Raw genomic sequence first — 27586 nt, forward strand, 5'->3', positions numbered from 1 at the left:
CTGAGGGTGGAGTTCTGACAAAGACACAAAGGAATTCACCATTAGCTCTTCAAAGAGGCTAGAGAGTGAGGAAGGAGGGATGTGCAGAGTGAGAGAAAGAGAGCGGAAGAGAGAGAGAGAGAGAGAGAGAGAGAGAGAGAGAGAGAGAGAGAGAGAGAGAGAGAGAGAGAGAGAGAGAGAGAGAGAAAGATAGAGAAAGAGAGAGAAAGAGAGAGAAAGAGAAGGAGATAAGATGGAGAGTGTGATGTTAAAGGATTATCTATAAATGGAATGATCCCTCAGGATATTCAGCCACCATCATTATTCCAACCTTTTCACATAAATGTAAGCACCTTTGTCAGCAATACTGTAAACGGTAACAATAGTCCTTCCCAAATGTCTCTTCTATGCTCAGCACTCCCTCCTGTGGGTTTTCTTGCTTGTGTGGATCAGGCTTCACATCTCTGTCTCTGGCCCTTATCCTGGCTGTGTCCCTCTGTGCCAGCCCCACTCCTGGGGAGGGACAGTAAGTGCCGTGGCTTTTTCTACTCCAGAAGGATGAGTGAAATCATTGTAGTTCCCTCAGTTGTTCTCATATTATGTCAGCAGATAAGATTTCATTTAGAATTTTTATCTTGGGTCCCTCCGTTTCAACAGCATAGGCCAGTTCCCATTCTCTTGGATCAGTGAGCTAATTCTAAAACTGGAATCATACTCTTCGTTTCATTTGGGATGAGAGAGAGAAGATTTCTCTGTCATGTCTGAAGGGTCCTCTCTTCCAGCTCATAGATGTGTTACGTTATGAGAAGAAACAGCCCTCTGCTTGTGAGATACCGCATCTCTATTCAGTGTATTTTTCTATTAAATGTAGGCATTGCAAACATGCCCTGTGTCGCTCTACTCCCTCGCTGCTTCCCTTCTCTTCCTACTGAGGGAGGGGATCCATTCAGGAGCATTGCATTCATTTAAAGGACACAAACAATAGGCATTGAATTGCAAATTCTATTTAACAAATAGATAGCCAAACCCTTATAGCAGGGACGTCAAACTCATTCCATAGAGGGCCGAGTGTCTGCAGGTTTTTGATTTTTCCTTTCAATTAAGACCTAGACAACCATATGAGGGGAGTTCCTTACTAATTAGTAACCGTAATTCATCAATCAAGTACAAGGGTGGAGCGAAAACCCGCAGACATCTGGCCCTCTGTGGAATAAGTTGTGCCTTATAGGATAACCGTTGACTTATAGGATAGTTACAAACAGAAATGTACACAGTAGATCCATTACTTGTTTTTTAATTATCCTTATTTTATATGAGCTCTTTTGCAGCAGTTTAACTGTTGAAATCCAGTAGAAACTTTTGAGTTTTGAATAAATCACATTATATACAATTACATAATGTTACAGTGTTGCTATCCAATCACATTTTACAGAATCACAGAATACTCCTTGTACATACCAGTGTAGCCTACCCAGCATCCCATACTGTTGAGTACACTGTACATGGTACTGCTTGAGTAGAGATGCGTCCAGTGTAAGCTCCTACCATACTGTTCAGTGCTGAAATACAGATCAGTCCACTCTATCCCCTGTTGTAGATTAATCCAGGGTGTACCAGGATTGGGGTCAAATCAGTTTTCAATTGACAATTCCCCATAGAAAGCAATGGGCTATGTTCACTTCCTGAATTGACTTTATTGAAAACTGAATTGAACCCAACACTGGAATGTATTCTGTGAAATCCAGCGCTGGAGCAGAGCTGACGTCAGTGTATACACAGTACCATGTCTCCCAGTATAATATCATCCAGCCCAGCAGGAATAAGAGGAGGAGGCCCAACAGAGCTGAAACAGGCAGCATGCTCTGTCTATCTGTCTGTCATATCAATACAATCATCACAGTGCGTTTCCCTTTGAGACAATACATGGCTCCATCCAACATATAGATACAATATACAGGAGTAAAATGTTGGGTTTGTCAGCATTCCATTCATTCTGTTAGGAAGGCACATACAAACAACTAATTCATAAAGTAATTTGGAAGTCAATTCATAACAAATAGTTATCTTTCAATGATTTGCGTTTAGTAGGGTCTTGCATAAACTTAATATCAAGCTAATTTGATAGAAATTAGCTCAGTTACAGTATAAATGTGGTACAACATCCATAGTTACAGAAAATAACTACAGCACAATATCTAGCTTCAGCACCTTTGGTGGACAGCGAAAACGTCCATTGATCACTTGGCTGGTTAAGTTAGTGGCACTGGTGAGCATAGAGTAAGAGACAGGAGTGTAGGTTTGGGTAAATGTAACCTGTCTGAAGACTGTGGCATCAGAGTTTAAGATAGCTGATAACATTAACATGGTCTCAATCCACTTTCTAGGAGTTTTAGGAGCACCTCATACATTTGCATAAGACAGTGACATGAACAAAAACACATAAAAGATGTAGAAATAAGATCATTATTTACACAGTCAGAAAGAACATAGTTGGTATAGCCTGTTAACTTATATAGCGCACATCCCGAGAAAAAATACAATGTCGTCATTAGTGTGAACTCACGCATAATCAATGTGGGGTACAGAATGTTCACAGGTACTGTAGGTATTGTATAGAAAGACACTGGAATCCAGTATGGTTCATCACTCCAGAGAGGGGATTAGCTGATGACACTCAACCCGACAGCAGTGCTCGAGTCTTGGGAAGAAGACCGGCTCTTTCAGCCTCTATCCTGCCTGTTTCTGAGGCTCTGACAGACCACGTCACTTCTTTCCATAGAGGGATGAGCTCTGGGTTTAACCACCCCCACCACCATGATCCAGCAGCAGCAGTGGGGGCACCACTGTGAGGGCATATATCCACACCACTGGTGGCCTTTTGCCCCTTGGACACCTCTTAATGAGTCTGACCAGTCCTCGCCTGTCTGTTTGTGTGTCTGAGCCAGGGAGTGTAGGTGTATGCAGTCAAGCGAAGGAAGTGTGTGTTTCTGTTGTGTGTATGGCTCATATGAGCCTCTCCTCAGGGGGCACTTTGAGCACGCTGCCCATCTCCAGCCGTGCCCCTGCCACCTCCTGGGCACTGGGACTGTAGGTGCCCTCTGACTGGCGCTTTTTGCGGGTGGTCAGCACCATGAAGACCAGGGCCACCACGGCCAGCAGCACACACAGGCTGGCCAGAGGGATGGCCACCACTAGCCAGGGCACGCGTTCCCTCTGCTCCTGTCTCTACAGAGGGGACAGAGCAGGACAACAGGCCTAACTTACTTCTCACTCAAACTGAGATTAAAGGATCTACAGTTTAAATAGTTTAAATACATCAGCTCTTTTGATCCAATCTGGTCTGTGTATAAGTTTTTGATACTCAACATACATTAGCATTGCATACTAGACTACTGTAATATATACACCTACACTATGTACTGGTTACATGCAGACTGTTAGTTACTGAGTGTGATATGGGGAGATACAGTATGTGGTCACCTACATTACTTTCACACTGTGTGCCACTGAAGCCCGGCACACACACACACTGGAAGCTGTTGAGTCGGTCCAGGCAGGTAGCACCGTTGAGACAGGGTCTGGACTCACACTCATCTATCTCTGCCTCACACCTGGGAGAGAACATCAGGGGTTCAACACAACACTGACACACCAGCAGGACCACAGCTCTCTGTACTTACAATAGGAACCTTACACTGTCCACCCACTGACATAGACAGCATTTTAACTGTAGACATATAGGGCTTGTTTACCGGACACAGGTTAAAGGGTGACTGCACATCCTATTTTGGCCTTGTTTTGAAGATTGCTCATTAAGAAATGCTAGCGGCCATGACTGAAGCCAAACGAGAGTTGTCTTGGGGGTGTGGTTTGATGTGGGAGGAGGTCTTAGTCACACAATTTTACGTTGTTTGTCAGTGCCCAAAATCACTTGCTAGCTAGCTAAGTTCCAACTCTGTCCAAATACTCACACTTGGGTCCTAAATAGTAGGCCGTTTGAATATGCGAATTTTTTTTGTTTAATAATATGCCACATTAAATTTTTTTAGTATATTTTAAAAGCCCGGATGTCATACTCATTTTGGCTTTGACAACAGCTGATCAGTTAGATATGGGGATGCGCTACCGAAATCAACAAATAGTGGGAAACAATGCAATCTCAGTATGCGAAAATATAATGTTTTATAGTGTGTGAATTTTCGAAAATCGAGTATGCTTTAAATGCCAGGAGGTTATACTAATTTAGTCTCTTCATCTAGTAGAATTCGATGCACACTTTTCCACAATGCATTGGAAGAGATGGGCTGCGAGTGATAGGCCCTAGTTCTCTTCAAGTAGCCAAACTACAAAACTAGGCTACTTAATTGGGAAGATGCAGAATAGTGAAGCTTCTGCAGTGCTGTTCAAATGTAGGCTAAGTAGTTTTGTTCTCCTTAAAATGATCTTGACTTTTACCCAAAGTGGATTTCTGTTTTCTCATTGAAAAGTGTTTCTCGTTCTCTTGGCCTTCGTCAGAGCTTTTAAACTAAATACTCAAACATCTTTTAATTTCTGAATGTGTCGGCACCGGGGACTCAGGATGTGGCTGCTTTATTGATGTCATGTTATTTAGGCCTTTTGATTTGAACATATGGATTGTTTTAGTTTTGTAGGCTACCTATTTTTTTGGATCAAGCCTAAGCAGTCATTCTGATCTCGTTCCCAATGATCAGTGCTTTAGTTTATGATGTTGCTGTCCAGCGGTTCTGACTTTGCGATGCACACGACTGTCCACGTTTTTCTGTGCAATAGCCTTTTGATTTGAATATTCTAAAGGTTTTGGTGTGTGTACTAGGCTATTTGATTTCATTTATATATTGTATGTTACAGCACTTTGGTTTCACTAATAAATATGTTGAAATGGAACCAAATTATCTGTTTCTGTCTTTAGTCCTTTTTAATAGGATAGATGGGCTACGGTATAGGTTGAACGTGATAGGCTGCCTATAACCAGCCTGAGTAGGCCTATAACTCCAATCCTATTTTATTCAGAGTTTAGAGAAATTAATTTACTTGGAAATGAGCTATTATCAGGCTGGTTAATGCGATGCATGTATGTTGAATTTGAAAAAATCTACCCGGACTCAGCCCCGCCCACCTCAGCCAGTCAGGAGGCGCTACTGCGTTGCAGCCATGGCATACTGCATACTTTCTGCTAAACGGTAAGTGCTAAATAGTATGAAATCAATTCAAATCCATTTTTATTTGTCACATGCGTCAAATACAACAAGCCCTTAACCAACAATGCAGTTTTAAGAAAATTGAGTTAAGAAAATAGTCCGGGTGGCCATTTGATTAATTGTTCAGCAGTCTTATGACTTGGGGGTAGAAGCTGTTAAGGAGCCTTTTGGACCGAGACTTGGCGCTCCGGTACTGCTTGCCGTGCGGTAGCAGAGAGAACATTCTATGACTTGGGTGACTGGAGTCTTTGACAATGTTTTGGGCCTTCCTCTGACACCGCCTAGTATATAGGTCCTGGATGGCCGGAAGCTTGGCCCCAGTGATGTACTGGGCTGTACGCATTACCCTCTGTAGCACCTTACGGTCAGATGCCGAGCAGTTGCCATACCAGGCGGTGATGCAACCGGTCAGGATACTCTCGATGGTGCAGCTGTATAACTTTTTGAGGATCTGGGGACCCATGCCAAATCTTTTCAGTCTCCTGAGGGGGAAAAGGCGTTGTCGTTCCCTCTTCATTACTTTCTTGGTGTGTTTGGACCATGATAGTTTGTTGGTGATGTGGATATCAAGGAACTTGAAACTCTCGACACGCTCCACTACAGCCCCGTCGATGTGAATGGGGGCATGTTCGGCCCTCCTTTTCCTGTAATCCACGATCATCTCCTTTGTCTTGCTCACGTTGAGGGAGAGGTTGTTGTCCTGGCACCACACTGCCAGGTCTCTGACCTCCTCCCTATAGGCTGTCTCATCATTGTCGGTGATCAGGCCAACCACCATTGTGTCGTCAGCAAACTTAATGATGGTGTTGGAGTCGTGCTTGGCCACGCAGTCATGGGTAAACAGGGAGTACAGGAGGGGACTAAGCAAGCACCCCTGAGGAGCCCCCTTGTTGAGGATCAGCGTAGCAGATGTGTTGTTGCCTACCCTTATCACCTGGGGGCGGCCCGTCAGGAAGTCCAGGATCCAGTTGCAGAGGGAGGTGTTTAGTCCCAGGGTCCTTAGCTTAGTGATGAGCTTTATGGGCACTATGGTGTTGAACACTGAGCTGTAGTCAATGAACAGCATTCTCACAGTAAAACTCTTCTGCAGTAAAATCTCGCAATCCCAAGTACTTCTCTGCAGCTGCCACCACAACCATGGCTATGAATGCTAAGAAACCTACCTTACTGAAGCACATATTATTCCTATCACTCTCCATTGGCCTTTGCCTACTCACAGGAATACTCTCAGGATCCCTCGCCCTGTACCCATCTTCCTCTACTACTCTCTTCACTGCCTCAGCATACAACACCTTCTGTACTACTCTGATCCTGGCAACCTCAACCTGCCTTTCTCTCACCGGACACCTCCGATCTCCAGCACCATGGGCACCCCCACAGCTAACACACACAACTCTTTCCAACTATACTACACATTCCTTTGTCTCATGGCCACCTGCACACTTCTCACATCTAGGAATCTCCCTCCTACACACTGCTGCAACATGACCATAAGATTGGCACCTAAAACACCGTAATGGGTTCGGGACAAACTCTCTCATGGGATAAATTACACATCCTTACTTGACCTTGTCGGGCAAAGACTCTGCATCAAAACTCAGCAGGAAATACAGTGTCCTCTCCGTTTCACCACACTCTTCACCGGCACTGCGTCACACCAAATGGCAGGCGTCACAGACACCGGGAATCTTCCATTTCAGTTTATCCTCTTCCACACTTAACACCACCCCTGTTATCACTCCCTTCAATGGTGCCCTGCTCCGGAGAGCAAAGCAAGTCACAGCTCTTGTCTCTAGTCGCGTGGTCCGGAGCGCCTACTCCTTCTGGACAGAAGAAACGCAAAAAAGAATCACGAGTCCACTTCAAGTTACTTTCACCAATTCAACAGTCCCTAACCTCTTCTCCACCCAACCTGACACCACATATGGATCTGCCAGAAGGCAAGAATCCATTCTCTCCAAAGAATCTCACTCCCACAGGGCCAGAATCATCTTTGTCATCATCAGGACGAGGCTCAAACTCAGCGGTCTTCACCGCACCTGCCACCGCAGTTAATTAATCCTGACTCTTTTGATGTTCAATTTCCTTCTGTAGCTCTTCCAAAAGTTCTGTGTGATCCACCATTCCATAGTCACTCAAAACATGTTCCACCTTTCTCCTTTTTATGTTTTTCCTGTCCACCATCTTCTCCTTCATCAGATCTTCCAGAAGGCTTGTGCATTCCCCCATTCCATATTTACTTATAATATGTTCCACTTTTCTTATTTTTTTCCTGTCCGCCATCTTACCACCACCTCATGGCCGCACCGGCAGCCATCTTCAATCACCATGCCTTGCAAACAAAAAGCTTGTTTCTCTGTCTGGAAGTTCTGGCTGCTATGATTGGATAGAGCTAACGCAGCTGCTAGAGCGCAATCAGCACAGCTGCTTCTCTCGTGTTAGTGGGCACTGGGCAAGTGGGCATGATCATTATCCATACTCAAACCTTCAGTAAGTTGTGACGAACTCGCTTACAAAACTCAGATTTGGACGAGACTGACTTTATGACAAAAATGTACACTTTGTAGTCAATTTTGACACTAGAATTAATGATTCTGACTCATATCGATGCCACATAGGCTGTTTAAAACCAGAAAAGTTGGTTCTAAGAGGCAGTTTACCTTTAAGCCTAGTCCATTGAGCATGCTTTTTAGTCGTTTTTAGTCCTCAAAAATATTAGTGTCTATGGAAAAATTGAAATAGGTTGGTGATCTCACCAGTCCCCAGTGTATCCAGGCTTGCAGGTGCAGTTGGCACCCCAGATCTCATCCATGCAGACTCCACCGTTGTCACACTGCGTGTCCTCATCACATTGCTGTGGAGGGAATCTCCACCTATAGAACACACACATAATAACTTCTACACATACTAAACACACGCACACAGTGTTGTGATTTTTCCAGTCAGGAGCATGCACTAGTTTGTGGTACTCACTGACAGCGGCGGCCGCTGTATCCAGGGAGGCAGACGCAGTGGTAGGTGCCCATCCCGTCCAGACAGGAGCCCCCATTCAAACAGCTGTTCTCCAGGCAGTCATCCACCTCCTCATCACAGTCTCTGCCTCCCCAGCCTTTTTGACACACACACTGGTAGTCTGCCAGCAGGTCTGTGCAGGTGCCATGGGCACAGGGGCCTGTGGCACACTCATCTGTGTCCCTCTGGCAGAACTGTCCCTCCCAGCCTGGGGCACAGCTGCAGTTTAACAGGTTCCAGAGGTCCTGGCAGGAGCCCTGGTTGAGGCAGGGCTGGGACTGGCACAAATCGGCACCAATACATCCAATCTTGGGCTCCTGCCCCACCTGCCTGATAAACTGGGCTGCCTGGGGGGCATCCTGGTTGTCCACCAGGGGTAGGTAGACTCCTCCCACCCTCACCTCCCCCAGACAGCCCGTGTAGTTCTCTGCCAGCCACACAGTGGTGTCGTTGAGGAAGTTGAGATTCCCGGCTGTGCCCATGGTGCTGCCCACCCTGCGCCCGTCCACAGTGAGGCGCCAGCGGGACATAGGTTGCAGGGGTTCGGCCATGGCCAGGTGGAGATGGTGCCAGGTCCCGTCTGAGATGGGCAGGTCACTGGTGAATGCCTGCAACTCCAGGCTGTTGCCGCTCAGTAGTTTGACTAGCAGGGAGGAGTTGAGCAGACCCAGACAGAAGACCTCTGCTCCGTTAGTGGCCCGCAGCAGCACGCCGTTCTCCTTCCGCGTACGTATGTCCAGGGAGACACTGGTCACCGAGGCGACTAGCGAGCCGTTAGCAGTGAACTGCAGAGCATTGCTCTCAAAGGTGGCGTTAGTGAGACCTGGGGGAAGAGGAGTGTGTCAGTAAGGCAATATCGTATATAAACTGAAGTGATGCATTGGAAGTGATGCAGACAATTACATTGATAGAAGATACAATCTATCTGCAATATTAAGCTGATCCATTCCCCCCGAAAAAAAATATAAAAAAAAGATTTAAAAAAAATATATATATATCGTATATAAACTGAGTATACAAAACATTAAGAACACCTGCTCTTTCCATGACATAGACTGACCAGGTGAATCCAGTTGAAAGCTATGATCCCTTATTGATGTCACTTGTTAAATCCACTTCAATCAGCGTAGACAAAGGGGAGGAGACAGGTTAAAGAAGGATTTTAAGCCTTGAGACAATTGAGACATGGATTGTGTATGTGTGCCATTCAGAGGGTGAATGGGAAAGACAAAAGATTTAACTGCCTTTGAATGGGGATGGTAGTAGGTGCCAGGCACACCGGTTTGTGTCAAGAACTGCAACGCTGCTGGGTTTTTCACGCTCAACAGTTTCCCATGTGTATCAAGAATGGTCCACCACCCAAAGGACATCCAGCCAACTTGACACAACTGTGTGAAGCATTGGTGTCAGCATCCCTGTGGAACGCTTTCGACACATTGTAGAGTCCATGCCCTGACGAATTGAAGCTGTTCTGAGGGCAAAAGGGGGTGCAACTCCATATTAGGAAGGTGTTCTTAATGTTTTGTACACTCAGTGTACAGTCATACCTTTCAATATTACATGGTGTTTGTTATTTTGTTTGCATGTTTATGGCTGAAAGACAGTAAGAGAGTGAGACTGTAGTAAAGAGAAAGGGAGAGAGATAATGTATACAATCAAAAAAGTCCACTTACACTCGTAACCGTCAACTAGATCCACACACTGGCTGCCCATGACACAGGGGTCGCTGACACACCACACGCGTGTATCACATCTCCTGCCAGAGAAGTTCATGGGACAGGTGCACTCAAAGTCATTCCAGGTGACCATGCACATTCCTCCATTCTGACAGGGACCAGTCTGAGGAGAACATAGAAATTAGTCTGTTACAAAGACTGAACTGAAAAGTCGTAGTCAGGACCCTAACCTTACAAATCTAGCCAGCTCTTGTACCAAGTTTCCTTGAACAGTTACACCCACTTCCTGCAGTTACAGTAATACATCTCTAAAGATTAAAGTTGCCATTGACGTTACTGTACCTTGCATGCCTCATCACTGACACAGCCATCCAACACGTTCTCAGCTTTGTTTGGGAAGTAGCACTGGTACGTTTCGTGGGTGTGGCACTCCTCCTTTGTGTGGTTGGGATACAGCTGCATGCGGTCCAGAGTGATGTCCTGCAGGCAGCCTTTGAAGTGACCTCCCCAGGGGGCAGTGGACTCCCCCGGAGGCAGACCCCCGATGTACACCACATCCCCCCGTTCCATCCTCACCCTCCCCAGGGAGAGCTGTGTACCAGCCTGCCTGAACCCTACCTGACCCTGGCGTACCACCACAGCGACCAGCTCCCTCTGTCCGCTGGTGATGTAGGTACCGTTAGAGAACAGAGTGGTGGGGGGGCTGTTGAAGACCAGGGTTCCCTCCCGCAGGTACAGGGTGAGGTAGGCCCTCCTCCCTCTCCTCAGCTGGAAGAGCAGGCCGCTGGGCTTCAGAGAGCGCAGGAAGAAGGAGATGTTGAAGTTCTCAGCATCAGTTTTGTTGATGTTGAAGGCAGCATAGCTCACTGTTTCTTCATTACTGAATGTCCATGAGGGGTATTCTGAGGGAAGCAACAAAAAGCAACGCTTTCAGTGGGAATGACAAAACCTGTACAAACCAGTGTAGTTGAAGGAAACTGGTTGTAAGTTGAGTAAGCCCCTTTAAATGATTGTATATTGTCAGCACCTGGTGTTTACAGTTTATTGTATAGTTTTTACATAATTATAAAAACAATATTTGAAAACTAAAATGTAGTAATTTTTTAAAGATATAACAGTTCTTACGTTCTTCACACAGGGAGCCATGATAGGGTCGATCACACTCACAGCTGAAGCTAGTCCACAGGTCAATACACTGCCCACGATGATGGCAGGGGTCAGGATGACACCAGTCAGTCTTGTTGCAGCCCAGCTCCATGTCTTGGACGTGCTCTGGAGAGATATCCTGGGGCAGAACACGCTGGTGGTCAACATGTAGATCCTCCATGCAGCCAATGAAACCCTTCCTGCTGTCTGTGTTGTCCAGATACTTCTGGGGGGCCCCCCCCACATAGACCTTTGGGAAGGATCCAGGTTGGAAGAAGACCAGTTGGTTGTGTCCTTCGTCCTCCACAGTGCATCCCTCGTCATTGTCACAGCCTGGTCCTTTGACCATCAGCACCAGCTTCTCATCCATGGTCACTTTGGCCTCATGCCAGTCTCCGTCGTTGACTGGGAGATGGTAGGTGGCCTGTAGCTCCTTCCCTGATCTAGCTCTAGCCTTGAGGAGGCTCCCCACGATCTCCAGGGACACAAAGTAGTGCTCAGCCCCTATGTAGAACAGCAGCATGTCAGGCAGAGTTGTCTTGAAGCGCAGCTGGACGTGGAGCCCATGGTGGTCCTGGTGGTGGGGGTCTATCTCTCTCCTGCTCCTGTTAGCTATAGGAGGGAGCTGAATGAGGACATAGCCCTCTGTGTTGAAGGAGAAGGTGGTGGGGATGCTGCAGTGCTTCCCAGTGAAGCCCGGGGGACAAAGGCAGGTGTGGCCATGCTCTTGTTCAACCCCGTCCTCATCACCATCCTCTTCTTGGCTTAGGATAGGCACACAGGTGGCTCCGTTCTCACACAGGTGTTCCCTGCAGCCAATCAGACGGACGTCACAGTTACGGCTGCCCCATGGCTCCTCCCCTAGCTCTGCCTCCACACAGTGGCAGGTGTAGGCGTTGGCGCCGTCCTGGCAGGACCCTCCGTTCTGACAGGGCTCGCTCTCACACTCGTCAATGTCTACCTCGCAGTGCACACCTGGAACGAAAACATAACACACCGTTAGTTCTTCATGTTTGACATGTATCTGGCTTAAGGTTTTGGTCATGTCGGTCTCTGCCAGACAGCGCTGTCCCTCAGCCACACAGAGAGATTCAGCATAAGGGTCTCCTGAACCAAACCAATAAGTTAATCAGAGTCTCCCTAATCAAACCAAATGAGTTAATCAGATATGGAACTAAGTACACTGGCACGCATGAGACTCTCCAGGAAGCACTTGATTAGACTATGACAGTTTACTAATGATGAAATTACTGATGCAGGTAGCCTTACACAATTAAAGTAATCACTGTGACGTTAATTGAATTGATCTGACAGTTGAAATATTGGTACGGATGTGAGCCCAGTTACATTAAAATCACATTTAAAAAACAAATGCTGTCAAGAATATTGCTAAATTATTTACAGTATATATAGTAAATCAATGGGACTATAATACACTTAGTAAGAAATGAGCCCAGAAAGTTTACACATCAGCAAAACCCACTAAAACTCCTCACCGCACAAGTAAAAACAATAACATCGCTCCATGCGCCCCCCTCCAGCCCTCTACCTCCCCCACATAAACACACAGCCTGTCCTAGCAGCCCTTCCTCTACTGTAAGTCTGAGGTGTTTACCTGTCTGTCCCCATGGCCCACACCACACAGCCAGCAGCAGTAGTAGCAGTAGCCCCCTCATTCTCCCAGAGCAGTAAACACACACATATAGCTAAACAGATCCCACAGAAGAGATCCAACTCGTGCCCCTTCTCTCCCTCTCTGTCTCACTCACACACACACACACACACACACACACACACACACACACACACACACACACACACACACACACACACACACACACACACACACACACACACACACACACACACACACACACACACACACATACACACAGTCCATACACTCCCCTCTGTACCAGGCAGGCAGAAGTGATTACACCAGCCTAGCCCACCCTCCTTCTCTCCCTCCCTCATGCCTGCATGCAGCCTCCCCTAAGCCTCCCACCCAGCTGGCTTCTGTCCGTGCTGACAACAGGAATGTTGGGCTGCAGTCCCTCCTGGTCTATGTTATGGATGCCCGCTAGTGGCAGACGGCATTCTAATCACAGGAGATGGTTTCTGAGTACTATATCTGCACGTGCAATGGAAACTCATGGAATCACAGAGAATATGCAGTCATATTATCTTGTTGTGCGCGTGTGTGTTATGTCCCCTCTATTTTGCTGATGCCTGGTTACAATATATGGAAGTATGCTTACAGTGCAAATAGCCTAGGGCTAGGAGTATCACAATGCATTCTGTACTAATTGGTAACAGGTTTTGTTTTTGGGATGAGAGGGTCTTTCATGCCTGCTTTTATTCATTAGCAGTTGATAAGGCTTAAGCAGCTTTGTGCTAATCTCTCTTCCCCCTGGTATACTTGATTAAAGACCTATGTTTAATGCCCAGGCAGTGCAACTGACATATGGCAGCAGGTTTTATGGGCTTTGTTGTTCTTCTACTGCCATGCCCCTCCATTTGGATTCCCCTCGTCACAGTCCCCAAGTCCAAAATGAATTCACGGCAACGCACAGTATTATTCAGAGCCATGATCGCATGGAACTCCCTTCCATCTCCAATTACTCAAGCAAACAGCAAAATTACCTTTCAAAAACGGATTAAACAACATCTCATGGAATGGCGGGGACAGTGAGGGGGCACACACAGACAAACTCTAACACTCACATCATTTTTTAGTTGTATTGTTTATATAGTTTTTTTGTTGTATTGTTTGTGTATCGTTGTATTTTCAATTTGTGACTATCCTTGTCTATCAGTGTTTTGTTTTGTTACGTTTTGGGTGGACCCCAGGAAGAGTAGCTGATGCTTCTGCAAAAGCTAATGGGGATCCAAATAAACAAATAAACAAATACCCGCCCTGTCAAAGCCCCTGTACACGGCAGGTCACCTAAGAAACTGGAGATAGACTTTGTTTCATATTCAGTTGTTATTCATAGTTAATAACTCTGTTATTCAGAGTTATTCATGGGTGGTTTTCCTGCCCACCTTTACTTGTACTAAACTCAAGGTCAAACTTTCAGCGTGGTTTTATCTCTGTTTTGACTGATGGTGGTATTAAAGCTATCTAATACCCAAGCAGACCAGTTCCAGCAGGAATGGTCAGCAGGGGCAGGATTAACCAATTATTGTTTTGCTCACTGCTCAGCAAGTGAATCCAAAGAGCTATCACTATGGGATTTCCAGGGCCAGTTCCAGGCATAAGCGCAATAAGCGGTCGCTTAGGGCCCCTGGCCGTTAGGGGGTCCCCGACCCAAAAAAGAACTCAGTCGGGGTCTCAACTTACTATTGAGAGTAAGAATAGTAGAATACACCCGGTTTCATTTCGAATTTTGGTTGTGCAATAGATTGGTAGTTAGTCTAGCTAGCTATTTAAACTTGTAGTAATCATGGCCAAATACCGAACGGGCACTCAGGGCACATGCCCAGGGGCCCTGATCTCCAGGGGGCCCCCATTGATTTTGTTTGTCATTCTCACACAGACATCATATTAACATGGCATAAGTCATTACAAAATGTGCACCTAGGGCCCCCAAAGGCTAGAGCCAGCCCTGGAGATTTATTTTCTCTATAAACTGATAGATATTAAGAGAAGCTCAGGGATTCTTTGCACATAAAGAGCTGTATTATTACATAGTGAAAAAGAGTGCCAGTCTTACCTGTAAATCCAGGTAGACAGACACACCAATATGAGTTAACCAGGTCCTCACAGCTCCCTCCGTTCTGACACGGGGCAGACTCACACTCGTTCACATTCAGCTCACAGCTCTCTCCTGCAAGAGACAGGACACATTACTTACGTACTCATTAACTTACCCTCAACTCAAATTAACATTGATTACAATATCAATGGATTCCTATTCAATCAGATCTTATTATTAAAGGATTCAATGATCATGAGGTCACCAAGTATGAAAATGAGTGTTTTGCCTTACCAGCAAACCCAGGTTGACAGTGGCAGAGGAACCCAGCTGCATCCTCATAGTTGAACTCCCTGTCCTGCAGTCCAGACAGCACCCCGTAGTGCAGCAGCTCTGAGCGCTGGAAACACTCTCCTCCATTCTCACAGGGCTCCAGCTCACACTCATCTATATCCACCTGGCAGTTCTTCCCTTCATAACCTGCAACGCACACAGCCATTATTAAAACTGGACCACACAGTACCACCTTGTTCAATACACACATACAGTACCTATCATCATGTCTTTATGCATCAAAATACAACAATATAATGTGTTCTCCCATATTATGATTTATTATTGAGGATCATCTTTGTTTTCCTATTGCTCATGGCCCTGCAGTTGCACCAGTTCTGCACTAGATGGCATTGAGGATTGACACCACAGTTAGTACTACACTATTATAGACTATTATAGGTATTTCGCTATGTCTCATACCACTCCCCCTTCTTGTCCTCTAAACTACATACCTTTTACCCTTTATCTCTTTGATTTACATCTGGGAAACTCCAAGAACCCAATCTTACCAAGAAGAGGGTTTGAAATGTCTGTAAAAGGCTGCCTGGAGGCGCCTGGAGCTTTTCATTTCAACACACTCCTGACACTTAGGATGTTCCCACTCACTCTCTGTTTTAGTGTCAGATAGCAGATCAAATAGCCTTGTCCAATAATCCCTGCGTGTGTAATACTTCCTGTAGTGTAGCGAAGCGAAAGCTTGGCAGACATGACAGACAGCTGATTGTTACTACTCCCTCATTTGGTGAGAAGTGGGTACACTGCCGGAATATTTGGTGTGTGTACCTGGCCAGCAGGCACAGCTATATTGGTTGATTCCCTCTAGGCAGGTAGCTCCGTTCTGGCAGGGGTCAGAAGCACACTCTGGGATGTCCACTTCACATTGCTCTCCTGTGAAGCCTGTCCCAATGCAGTCACACTCATAGCTGAGGAGGAGAGTTACAGAGGCAACTTTGATCCATCTTATTTCAGTGAAACTGGGACAGCTTTGATGTATGAAAACACTGTGGGATCTCAGCACAGCCAGTAGATATGGTAAACAGCCTTAGCTGTGAAGTTTCTAATCTAGTATATGATTTCTGATCTACAGGCTCTTTTTTAAGAGAGTGGAATTCCACCCTCCTTAAGTTTTTTTGGTAGGGAAATCCCACTCCAGATTATGCTGAAATAGCAGTGGGCCAGATTCGAAACAGCTTAGACCACTAGACCTCTTTAGACCACCTATATGGCATTTATTGATTAACAAATCTAATTGGTTCAATCTAATGTATCTCTGTATTATCAAGGTTAACAACCCAGGTCTGATGAAGCTCTGTCAGGTTTTCCTAACTTCCCAACCTCATGATTAATTACCATCCGAATAAGCAGATTAATCCTTATCCTTGCCCTGTTAAACTTTACTCTCTGGAAGGAATCCCTCGACTGACATACTGCTCACCGACACATTGGGGTTAAGCAGCTGATTCAGCCTATAAGAGGAGAGAGAGTAGGAGCCGCCTTACCTGTTCACCAGGTCTGTACAGTTGCCCTCGTTGAGACAGGGTCCGCTGGCACACTCATCAATGTCCAGCTCACATTCATGGCCCTCGTACCCGGACACACACTCACAGGTGTACAGGCCCACATGGTCGTGGCAGGTGGCTCCATTCTGGCAGGGCTGCTCCTCACAGTCATCTATCTCCACTTCACAGTTCACCCCTGCCACACACAACACAGACACAGCTCCATATGATGGGTTTCACCATGAGGAAAACAACTGAGCTCTGAGGTCTAAGGAAGCAACAATGAATATGGTGTATTAAACGTTTGTAGTTTCTATATGAGGTTGGTTTAGTAGTGAACTCTTAACTAAAGGCGCTGAATTATGGAGAAAGGGTAGTTCCCTCACACTCTAAAGACAGCAGGATACATTGCACTGACCTAAACAGAGACTGTCTCACCTTTGAATCCTAACAGACAGTTGCACTCATAGTGGTCCACCTCATTGACACAGGTCCCGTTGTTCTCACACGGCCGCGACGCACACTCGTTAATGTCCAGGTCGCAGTGGTAGCCTTGGAAACCAGGCACACAGAAGCACTGGTATCCGTTGACGCCGTCTTTACAGATGGCTCCGTTCTGACAAGGGAGGGACTTACAGTCATCTATGTTCTCCTCACAGTCCCTCCCCTGGAAACCCGGGCCGCACTGGCACTCATACCCATCTGGTGTGCCAACACAGGTGGCATCGTTGTGGCACGGCTCCTCAGTGCAGTCCCTGATCCTTTCCTGGCACTGTTCTCCTCCATAGCCAGGGGGACAGTGGCAGGTGTAGCCGTCCACCCTGTCCACACAGTGGGACCTGACACCCCCTTTACATGGGTTGCTCAAACACCTGTTGATGTTGAGTGTGCAGTTGGTCCCTGCAAAGCCGTCAGTGCAGTGGCAGGTGTAGACCCCTGTGCCCAGTGTGCTGGTACAGTTGGCGCAAGGGGCATCGTAGACACAGGGGTCGTACAGCTCCCTACATTCCTTGCCCGTGTAGCGGACTGGCCATCTGGGGCAGAGACACGTGTAGTTGCCCATATAGTCCACACATGTACCTCCATTCTGACACGGGGATAACAGACACTGGTCTGCTGCTGTGCACAGTATACCTGTAGGCAGGAAGAATAAAAACATCCGTATTTAACATGAATGAGTAGGCCTTATCAAGCTCCAAAGTTGGACTTGATGAAACTGCTGTGAGATAATCACTGGTAAAGTCTGGTAAAGTATTAAGACCAGTCTATTACACTGGTAAAGAATTACCAGTGAGCAATGTTCCCTCTAAGCTGCGCACTTGCGGGCGCGCAGCTCCCCTGGGACTGCAGTGCAGAAGAAATATCAGCCCCAGCAGAGAAGCACAAGATTGAACTTCACTCAACTTTCTAGTTTTCCCCTGCCATATATGGATCTGTGCCATTCACTTTGAACTGGACTGTGTTCACAGCATGAGTGGTCCCGAGTAGATGCACTTGTTTTGAGATCAAAGCAAGAGCTGCATGTAGCCACGTGTGCACATTTGTTCATATGCTTTGCTAGTTAGTGAGTTATTAGCCCAGTTATAGCTTGTTTCTAGTCAGAAATGGGGGAGTGGTTGCTTCCTACAATAGCACAAAACGTGTGCATTTCTAGCCATCTTTGAAAAGTGAGTCAGGTAAAGAGCATTGTATCTGTGTTAAAGGGGAAGTGTTGTATTTTGAGACAGGCTTGCAAAAGCTAAGTAGCCAATAGGCAGAGAGTAGCATAATGTGTCTGATTCTCTGTAATATTGGTATGGGAATAATAATTAACTTTATTTTGTAAAGTGGTTTCTTGCATCAAACAGCATATTTTCAGTCACCTCCTTGTCTGAAGGACAAGTGGATAAACAGGTTAATGTCAAGCCCTGTATATTTTTTCCAAATGTCTCACGTCTAGATTGAACACCACTCATTGGCTGCTACTGTAGGCTGAATGATAGAACAGCTGCAGTATTTCCATGTTAAAATGTTATGGGATGCTTTTTCTCCATTGTTTTTGATGGTAGACCACTCTGATAGGCCTACATTATGATCAAATAGCCACAGCAGCCTCCTTGGCCACTGTTATAACTGTACCTTAAAGTGTGTACAGCCTCAGTGTTCACAATAAACACGCGCCAGAAGTTGCACAGAATTTTCACAACGTTCAAGTTTGCGCTCAGCAGACCAGAAATTTGCTCAGTGCCAAAAAAATGTTGAGGGAACATTGCCAACGAGATGACCAAGTATTAGCAATGAGAGTTTTTACAGGCGTGACATCCTACGAGCTCATTAGTAGACTAATGAGCTACAGTACCTTTGACCTCTCCCTTTGTCTCAGCTTTTGAGGCGCTTACAGAGCACTCTCTTAATGAAGAGTAAAAAGCCCCACTTTCTAGAGTGAACACAGCAGATGGTGTTAGGAGTAAACTTATTAGACAATCACTGTGTGAGCAGCTGTTACCTGAGACTTCATCAATGAAAGTTCCCTTCACTCTGACCACTACTACTCTAACTTGGGCCTGACCGCATGGGCCATCGTAATACACACTGCATCAGGTTGTCATTCACTAGTTTAATAATCACAGACTGTTTGACCCTGGTTCGATTTTCCGCTATAGTTGTTGAGGACATAGCAAACACTTTTGTTGCAGAATTTCCTTTATGGAAAATAATAAGCTTACAGTGCTAAAATATTTGAATATGAAGGGGACAAAACTGTGGAACTGCCCCTCCCTACCTTCAGGCTATAATCAAACCCTACACCTCAACCCAAGTACTCCTCTGGTCGTTTGGCCCTCCTACCCCTACGGGAGGGCAGCTCCCGCTCAGCCCAGTCAAAGCTCTTCTCTGTCCTGGCACCCCAATGGTGGAACCAGCTTCCCCCTGAAGCTAGGACAGCAGAGTCCCTGACCATCTTCCGAAAACATCTGAAACCCTACCTCTTCAAAGAGTATCTTAAATAATCCTACATCACCACTCCCCCTCGCATCCCACCCCCCTACTAGCAGTGATATGTGCTTGTCTCGCCTAGCTATCTTAAGATGAATGCACTAACTGTAAATTGCTCTGGATAAAAGTGTCTGCTAAATGACTAAAATGTCAAATGTAAATGCTGTGTGTGTCCTCATAATGTGTTCCTATTGAAAACATAATTACATTTATGGAATGTGTATGTTGTCTTAAATCCTGATTTGATTAGATTACTAAAGTATCGACCTAATGAACACAGATGTATAGCTTCTGGCTTATCAGAGTTATTCAATATACTGGTATTGTTGATACTGTATTTAACAAAGTGCATTAGCAGGGATTTTTAACATGTGTTTACATGAGAGTTCTTTCCGTACTAGAGTCACTCACAGCTTATCTTAAAGGGCAGGTCACATTGTGAATATTTCTCTGTCCCTTCCCACTGGGCACAGACGTCAATTCAACGTCAATTCCACATTGGCTCAACGTAATTTTGTTGAAATGATGTGGAAACAACATTGATTCAACCAGTGTATGCCCAGTGGGTTGTTAGTCACCCCTCCTTATAAAACACCTGTCCCTCTATCCACAGTAACACCTACTGTACCCCTTTAGCACGTCTATATCCCTCCTGTGTCACCACTAACACCTATCTGGTACCTTCATGTTAACCCTAACACCTACACCTGTTACTATAATGTGACCACCCATAGTGCTGAAGAGCTGCAGGGTGGGCAGGATGTTGATCCAGTTCAGCACCTGATTAAATAAATCAACTGATCATCACATAGATTAGTTGTGTGTGATCAGGTTTATGATTATTGACAAAAGCCAGCACAACTTGTTGCTCTCCATGACAAGGGTTGGAGACCACTGACCACTGATAATGTCCTACTGTAAGGTAGTGTGTCACAGTCTACTTGTTGTCAGTCAGTCTGCTTCCCCTGCTGTAATCTGTCTATTCGAAACACCTTCCCTGTTCTCCACTAATGCCCTGATACCCCAGACACACTGGAACGTTTGTTTCGACCCCCAGTTTCGTCAGTTCCTCCTACTCTCAACCCATCAACTCACAAGCTTCCCTTAACTCATGGTGTAATGGATCTGGTTTTCTGTTCCCTTTATATTAGTGTGTTAAACATGCTCCAGACATAATCATAATGCATAGGATTGCACTGAGTGTACAAAACATTAGGAACAGACACTGGTCACCGAGGCAACTAGCGAGCCATTAGCAGTGAACTGCAGAGCATTGCTTTCAAAGGTGCCGTTAGTGAGACCTGGGGGAAGAGGAGTGTGTCAGTAAGCCAAAATCGTATATACACTGAGTTTACAAAACATTAAGAACACCTGCTCTTTCCATGACATAGACTGGCCAGGTGAATCCAGGTGAAAGCTATGATCCCTTATTGATGTCACTTGTTAAATCCACTTCAACCAGTGTAGATGAAGGGGAGGTGACAGGTTAAAGAAGGATTTTAAGCCTTGAGACAGTTGAGACATGGATTGTGTATGTGTGCCATTCAGAGGGCAAGACAAAATATGTAAGTGCCTTTGAACAGGGTATGGTATGGGTATGCCAAGCACACCAGTTTGAGTGTGTCAAGAACTGCAACACTGCTGGGTTTTTCATGCTCAACAGTTTCCTGTGTGGATCAAGAATGGTCCACCAACCCAAAGGAGATCCAGTCAACTTGACACAACCGTGGAACGCATTGTAGTCAACATGGGCCAGCATCTCTGTGGAATGCTTTCAACACCTTGTAGAGTCCATTCCCCAACGAATTGAGGCTGTTCTGAAGGCAAAAGGGGTTGCAACTCAATATTAGAAAGGTGTTCCTAATGTTTTGTACACTCAGTGTATATAGCGCTTTTATAAGACCCAAAGATGATTAAGTAGTGTAGTGTAGCTGGTACAACCTGGACCCCATATCAGACTAGTAGTAGTGTGGGGGGTGGTGATTGGCTGAGACAGTCGGCGTCTCTGACTGGTCTATCCTGCTGCAGCCAGACCAGTCATCCCTGAAACATTCCAATGTGCTGATGTCACTGCTGCCTCCCAAGTCAAACAGTTCATAGATCATGGTTATGGGTAGATTACGACGCTGTTCTCTGGCACTGCACTGCACCAAGCACTTGACCCCCAGGAATCAAGATAAACACAGAGCAGAGTCAGGTACTTGTCATGGGACCATCCTAACTTCCCAGCCTCAACTCTAGAGTGAGTCTGTCAGAGCATCCCTCTAACAGTGTGGGAGAACGCAGCAGGAAGATAAGAGATGATTATTAGATATTATACTTTAGCACTTTTTTACCCTGCCCCATGATAACAATTACCAACAATAGTTACCCAAACATAACCTTTACATAAACTCCAAGTCAAATGTCAATTGAAACCCACACTATGGGGTGTGGACCAATGATGCCATGACTAATGTGAGAGGACGCTCCTGGCTCTAACACAAGTTCTAGTTAGAGGAATTCTATTTGGTCACCACAGGGGACTGCCAGCCAAGCCATGCCAGTGTTGTGCTTTGTCCAAAACTGTATTCATACTCAAAAGGCTTCACTGTGGTGATTCACTTTGCTTTAAAAAGCACAAATTCTCACATGTTTAGTCACAGTTATCCTGTGATGTTAGTCAGAGATTTAAACGTTTGTGTTTCGTGTGGGTTTAACATTGAAGGAGCCATATTGTTGTCAAGATAGTATTTTATATGGTTGATTCAATATTGTAGATATTTTTCCATCAGCCATAAAATCTAAATATACTGTTTGTTTTTCCACACTTCTCCGAACACTTGCCTCTCTCTCCATTCATAGTTTAGACAAAAAGTGGTGCGGCCAGACTCTTAGCCCGTCACCATGGTGATGGGTAACAATGGCCCCTGCATGCAATCCGCTCTAGCCGTCCCGTCCTGTCAGTCTGTCCAAATTAACGAGGTTCAGACGCTTCCCACAGGGCCACAGGAAAAATGGGTCAACGCATCATTAGGTGGGGTTCAAAATATCCCCCAACCAACGGCACCCCAATCCCACCCCACGCTCCCTCCTGTCTTCATCTCTCTACTAGTCTTAATGCTCCTATCATAGAAGACATGGGTTATCAGGGATTAATAACAAAAGCCAATTATCTCACCATGTTAGTTCATTGTGAACTATGAATTAAATTAATGATAAGCGCTCAAGCCAATTATATCTTATAGTGTCTTACATAGTAATGGCTGATAAATTATAGTGACATAATTTTACCACAATTCTTGTTTTATGTATTATATGTAACAAATGTTTGATAGCTCTCTTCTTCGGGCAAGTCTCTCTTGGTTCTCTTAAAGAGATGTCTAAATGGGACCAGCCGTATAATTAAATAATAAATAACTTATTGAAGGGAGACTGCACTCAGATTAACACCAACTACAACAACCTGTCTGCCAGCTGGCTACTACCGCTTGTCTTCCTGTAACATCCTCCCACCTTGCTAATGCCCTATTACAGCACTGTCCCTATCTCCTACACACACACACACACACACACACACACACACACACAAACAGACACACACACACACGCACACACACACACACCCATATACACACACACACACACATTTTCACATCACTATTTTCCCCATTAATACTCACACATACAAGTGCACACACACTTCTCATTATTCACACTCAAAACAACACATAGAGTATTCTAGTATTCATACACCTAGTAGTTGATCAAAAGTCCTACCCAGTTTGAACATTATCATGGTGAGCAGCAAAGTTCTTTGGTACTTGAAAAGAAACCTCCCAAACTCCATGGCGGTGATGGGACCCACTGGGTCCCGTAACGTCCAGCCTCAGTACTGCTGCCTGTCACTCCTCCACAGGGTCCCCGCCCAGCATACTGGTCCAGCCGATCAACTCTCTGCTCCAATAGAAGTTAGCTGGAAGTGTGCTGCAGGCTCTCCATGCTTGGTCAGTAGTCAGTACTGTGAGTGTGTGTGTGAGCTCTCTGGGGACAGAGCTTGGCTGGCTAGAGTAAGGCAGAGTAATCACCCCTGCAGAGAGAGGCCAAAGAAAACATGGCCTGGATTTACTGACATGGACTGTTTTTCTCTCTAGAGCTCTCTTTCTGCTACACCCCTTTTTCCTCTCCCTCTCACTTACTGAGGTCTATTTCCTCCTCTCTCTTCATTCCTCTCTCCCCACTTTATATCACTTTCTGAAACAATATCTAAATATACTGCACAAAAATATAAACGCAACATGCAACAATTTCATTGATTTTACTGAGTTACAGTTCATATGAGGAAATCAGTCAATTGAAATAATTTCATTAGGCCCTAATCTATAGATTTCACATGACTGGGAATACAGATATGCATCTGTTGGTCACAGATACATAAAAAAAATGGGCTTCACAGTGGGCCTCAGGATCTCGTCATGGTATTTTTGTGCATTCAAATTGCCATTAATAAAATGCAATTGTGTTCGTTGTCCGTAGCTTATGCCTGCCCATAACATTACCCCACCGCCACCATGTTCACAACAATGACATCAGCAAACTACTCGCCCACACAACGCCATACACCTGGTCTGCGGTTGGAAGGCTGGTTGGACATTCTGCCACATTCGCTAAAATGACGTTGGAGGCGGCTTATGGTAGAGAAATTAACTTTAAATTCTCTGGCAACAGCTCTGGTGGACATTCCTGCAGTCAGCATGCCAATTGCATGCTCCCTCAAAACTTGAGACGTCTGTGGCATTGTGTTGTATGAGAAAACTGCATATTTTAGAGTGGCCTTTTATTGTCCCCAGCACAAGGTGCACCTGTGTAATGATCATGCTGTTTAATCAGATTCTTGATATGCCACACCTGTCAGGTGTATGGATTTTCTTGGCAAATGAGAAATGCTCAAAACAGGGATGTAAACACATTTGTGCAGAAAATCTAAGAGAAATAAGCTTTTTGTGCTTATGGAAAATTTCTGGGATCTTTTACTTCAGCTCATGAAACATGGGACCAAAACTTTACATGTTGTGTTTATATTTTTGTTCAGTGTAGTTTTATGGCAGTGTGTACCAACAACAAATGCACCTGTTGATATGATCAAAGTAGACCATAATACTGAACTTACTTTAACAAATATTTTCTCTCAAAAGTATCCCTGCATCTCTTATAAATGTGTTAAGCCAGGTCTTAATGTTACTATAGCCTCCTGCACTAGCCTTACAACAGTTGCTGGAGTGGAGAGAGGTCCAGTCCAGGTTTAATGAGTGTATGAGGGGTCCATCAATGGCTAGCCGGGTCCTTTGTGAGTGGGGGGCTTATCCCGTCGCACTCTAACACAAAGCGGGACAGCGGAGCCCCCCGTGGCAGCTGGGTAGCCCCTCCGCACCCCAAAGCAGAGTCCTGAGCCCAAGCCAGGCTTAAGTACAGCATGCTGGGATTGGAATGACACAGAGTTTAATTAAACACTTGGCACCAGTGCAGGCCAGAGATAAGTCTAGCTCCATTCATCCCAGCGACACGCAAACCCAACCTGCAGTATGGGAGCCTGAGAGTGACAGACCACAGGCAGATGAAGAAAACATGAGAAGATCATTTAAGTATTTGAATATAAATTTGATCTGTTAGAGTGGATGTTCTATAGTATAAACAATTACAAGATCACTAGACTATTTATCCCTTTTGATCTTTGAGAAACAATCTGTATTTATATAGTTGTTATGGTAATTCGAACATTTGAATACTTTATTTTAAATTACTTGTGTTACTTATGTTTAATCTTCAGGTTCCAATGAAATACCTTATCTATCTAAGAGGATGTTTGTTATTGTAGGACCCTGGCCATATGCTTTATCATCAGATTTATAGCTGTGTCTGGGTGGGTCCTCCTCAGACATAGACACACCCCCAGACCAATGTTTGTTATATGTGGTCAATGGTCTGTGGGCAGACGTGATTGATGAGGTGATCTTCTTCACTAGTCTAAGTAAAAAGACAGGAATTTTTATAAAACTGCTGAAATCCGGGAAACATGTTCATAATAATTATATAAAGTCGATGAAGTTATTATCTGAAGTCTATGACAATTGGTCTTACATAGGGTCTAATTGTTCTTATTGATTAACATAAACAGCTTATTATGTGAATGATAAGTCAGGAGCTTATCAGTGTTTAGCCTGCTAAAAATAAACTAGTGAAACAAGATCTACTGCAGAGAAGTGATGTACTACTGAAAAGCTATGTGCGCAAATCCCAGTCCCTCCAGGAATGGGGGTAACCATGATAAGGGTAGTTATCCTACGCCATAAAACAATATACTACCCAGATTAGTGCTGGCAGCACAACAAATCTGTCTGCCCACTATGGAGTTTCCAGCTTACCAGTCATATACCATACGGGCTAAAGGGCTGCTGGTCCAGTGATCGAGGAGAGGCTTTAGAGAGGAATCCCCTTTAAGCTAGGTGGTCTGTGAGCAAACAAACATGACCATTAGACTATGATTAAAACACGCACATGCCATGTGACACGGCATACCATGACATCCCCTCTGCTCTGTGCTTCTGAGATCACCATTGTGACAGGAAGCCCACAGCACCTCTGACTTTACAGCAGCATTGTATGGAAATGTTGTGAATCAATGACGGCTTCCTGTCTATAGGTGCTGTTCCTTGATACGGGTGGCACTGGCACCGTAATATTGAGAATCTACAGGTAGACCAGTGACTGAATGCTGGCTTGCTGTTATAACAAGCAGGTATTAACAGTGAGTCGTTTAGAGGGGGTGGAAGGATGAGAATGAGGCGGTGATTACCGACTAATGCTAATGCTGTCATTAAGCAATAATAGAGGTTTATGGCAGTCTATCTCATGCATAGCCACGGGAAGCAGTTTTGGGGGGAGGGGGGTGCTGGAATAAAGCGTGCTGCAGACAGCTATATCGGTCCGCTAATAACACTAATACAGGACTATTAAAGGCCCAGTGCACTACTTTTGTGGGATTTTGTTATTCATTATTAATTATTTATTTTTTATCTGATTTTTCAGCACTCCTACTTCCCACAGCTATGATCTCATGCCACTGAATCTATTAACACTTTTACTACACTTTTACTGCCATTGAGAGGGAATAGAGCATGCATGAGTGAGGCTGAGAGAAAGAGTGATGGCCTCTCTGGGGCTGGGCTTTCACAGACCAAGTGCCATCCGACACTGTCCACCTTTCTTAGAGATGGGGGACCCCCAGGATTTATGAGACTTCTTATAAAGGCCCAGACTGGAGCTTTATCTGCCTGCTCCATCACACACTCTGCACTGTCCTCCCTAAAGCACACACGTGCATGTACGCACGCACACACACACACACACACATATTCACATGGAGACACCCTCTGTGCAAAACCTTAGAAAAGCTGCTGAACTTAAATTCAAGCCTGACCCTAAACAATTTTGACATCTCAAAGAGTTCCGCATGCCTTGTGACCCCCAGCTCCACTGGCTTATAGTTTCCTCTTTTTCATTTTAACAACAAAGAATGCGGGAACAGCAGAAGACTGGAGGGCATTCAGACCCCATTGGACAGATAATCCACCATTACCTTTGTTGTCTCACATTCATCTGATTACATCCACAGCAGTTACACTTTGAAGAAGGAGAATGTTTTCTCTACATTCAAATCTTATTTTCATCTCCTAAGTTACATCAGTAGTTGCAGTGGTGCCACCTCACAGAGTAATGAGCCTCTGATTAGGGTGTCCACCCACTCTGCCCAGATTATGACATTTCACTTACAGAGACAAATATGATTATTCATGTTCTGAATCGTTCAGTGGGGTCTTTTTCTAACATATCATTAACATTATATCCAAAAAGTTGGATGTCGTAACCTACTACATAACAAGCACAGAACTCTGTTGACATAGCGGTGCTGGTTTCTCGTAACAACGTTTCAGGATTTTACATTTTGGGGTCGTCATCTTCAAAGTTGTTTCCGCGGGTTGCAAAAAGCTAAATTAGCATGACACGAGCTG

At 45.1% G+C, this 27586-nt stretch overlaps 1 protein-coding gene across 1 annotated transcript; it reads right to left on the reverse strand.

The window, feature by feature from the left end:
* Nucleotides 1-1265: 1265 nt before the first annotated feature.
* On the reverse strand, nt 1266-23554 carry LOC121584702 (protein crumbs homolog 1-like). The gene is made up of 13 exons (XM_041900754.2): nt 23298-23554; nt 17004-17699; nt 16566-16761; nt 15850-15989; nt 15025-15210; nt 14749-14862; nt 11012-12007; nt 10229-10788; nt 9884-10049; nt 8172-9033; nt 7955-8071; nt 3464-3590; nt 1266-3204 (listed from the first exon to the last, which is right to left on the reverse strand). The coding sequence occupies exons 1-13, from the start codon at nt 23365-23367 to the stop codon at nt 2983-2985; spliced, it is 4452 nt and encodes a 1483-aa protein (XP_041756688.1). The 5' UTR covers nt 23368-23554; the 3' UTR covers nt 1266-2982.
* Nucleotides 23555-27586: the final 4032 nt, after the last annotated feature.

The sequence above is a fragment of the Coregonus clupeaformis genome, chromosome 16, assembly GCF_020615455.1.
Source record: "Coregonus clupeaformis isolate EN_2021a chromosome 16, ASM2061545v1, whole genome shotgun sequence".
In the NCBI taxonomy this organism is placed as follows: domain Eukaryota; kingdom Metazoa; phylum Chordata; class Actinopteri; order Salmoniformes; family Salmonidae; genus Coregonus; species Coregonus clupeaformis.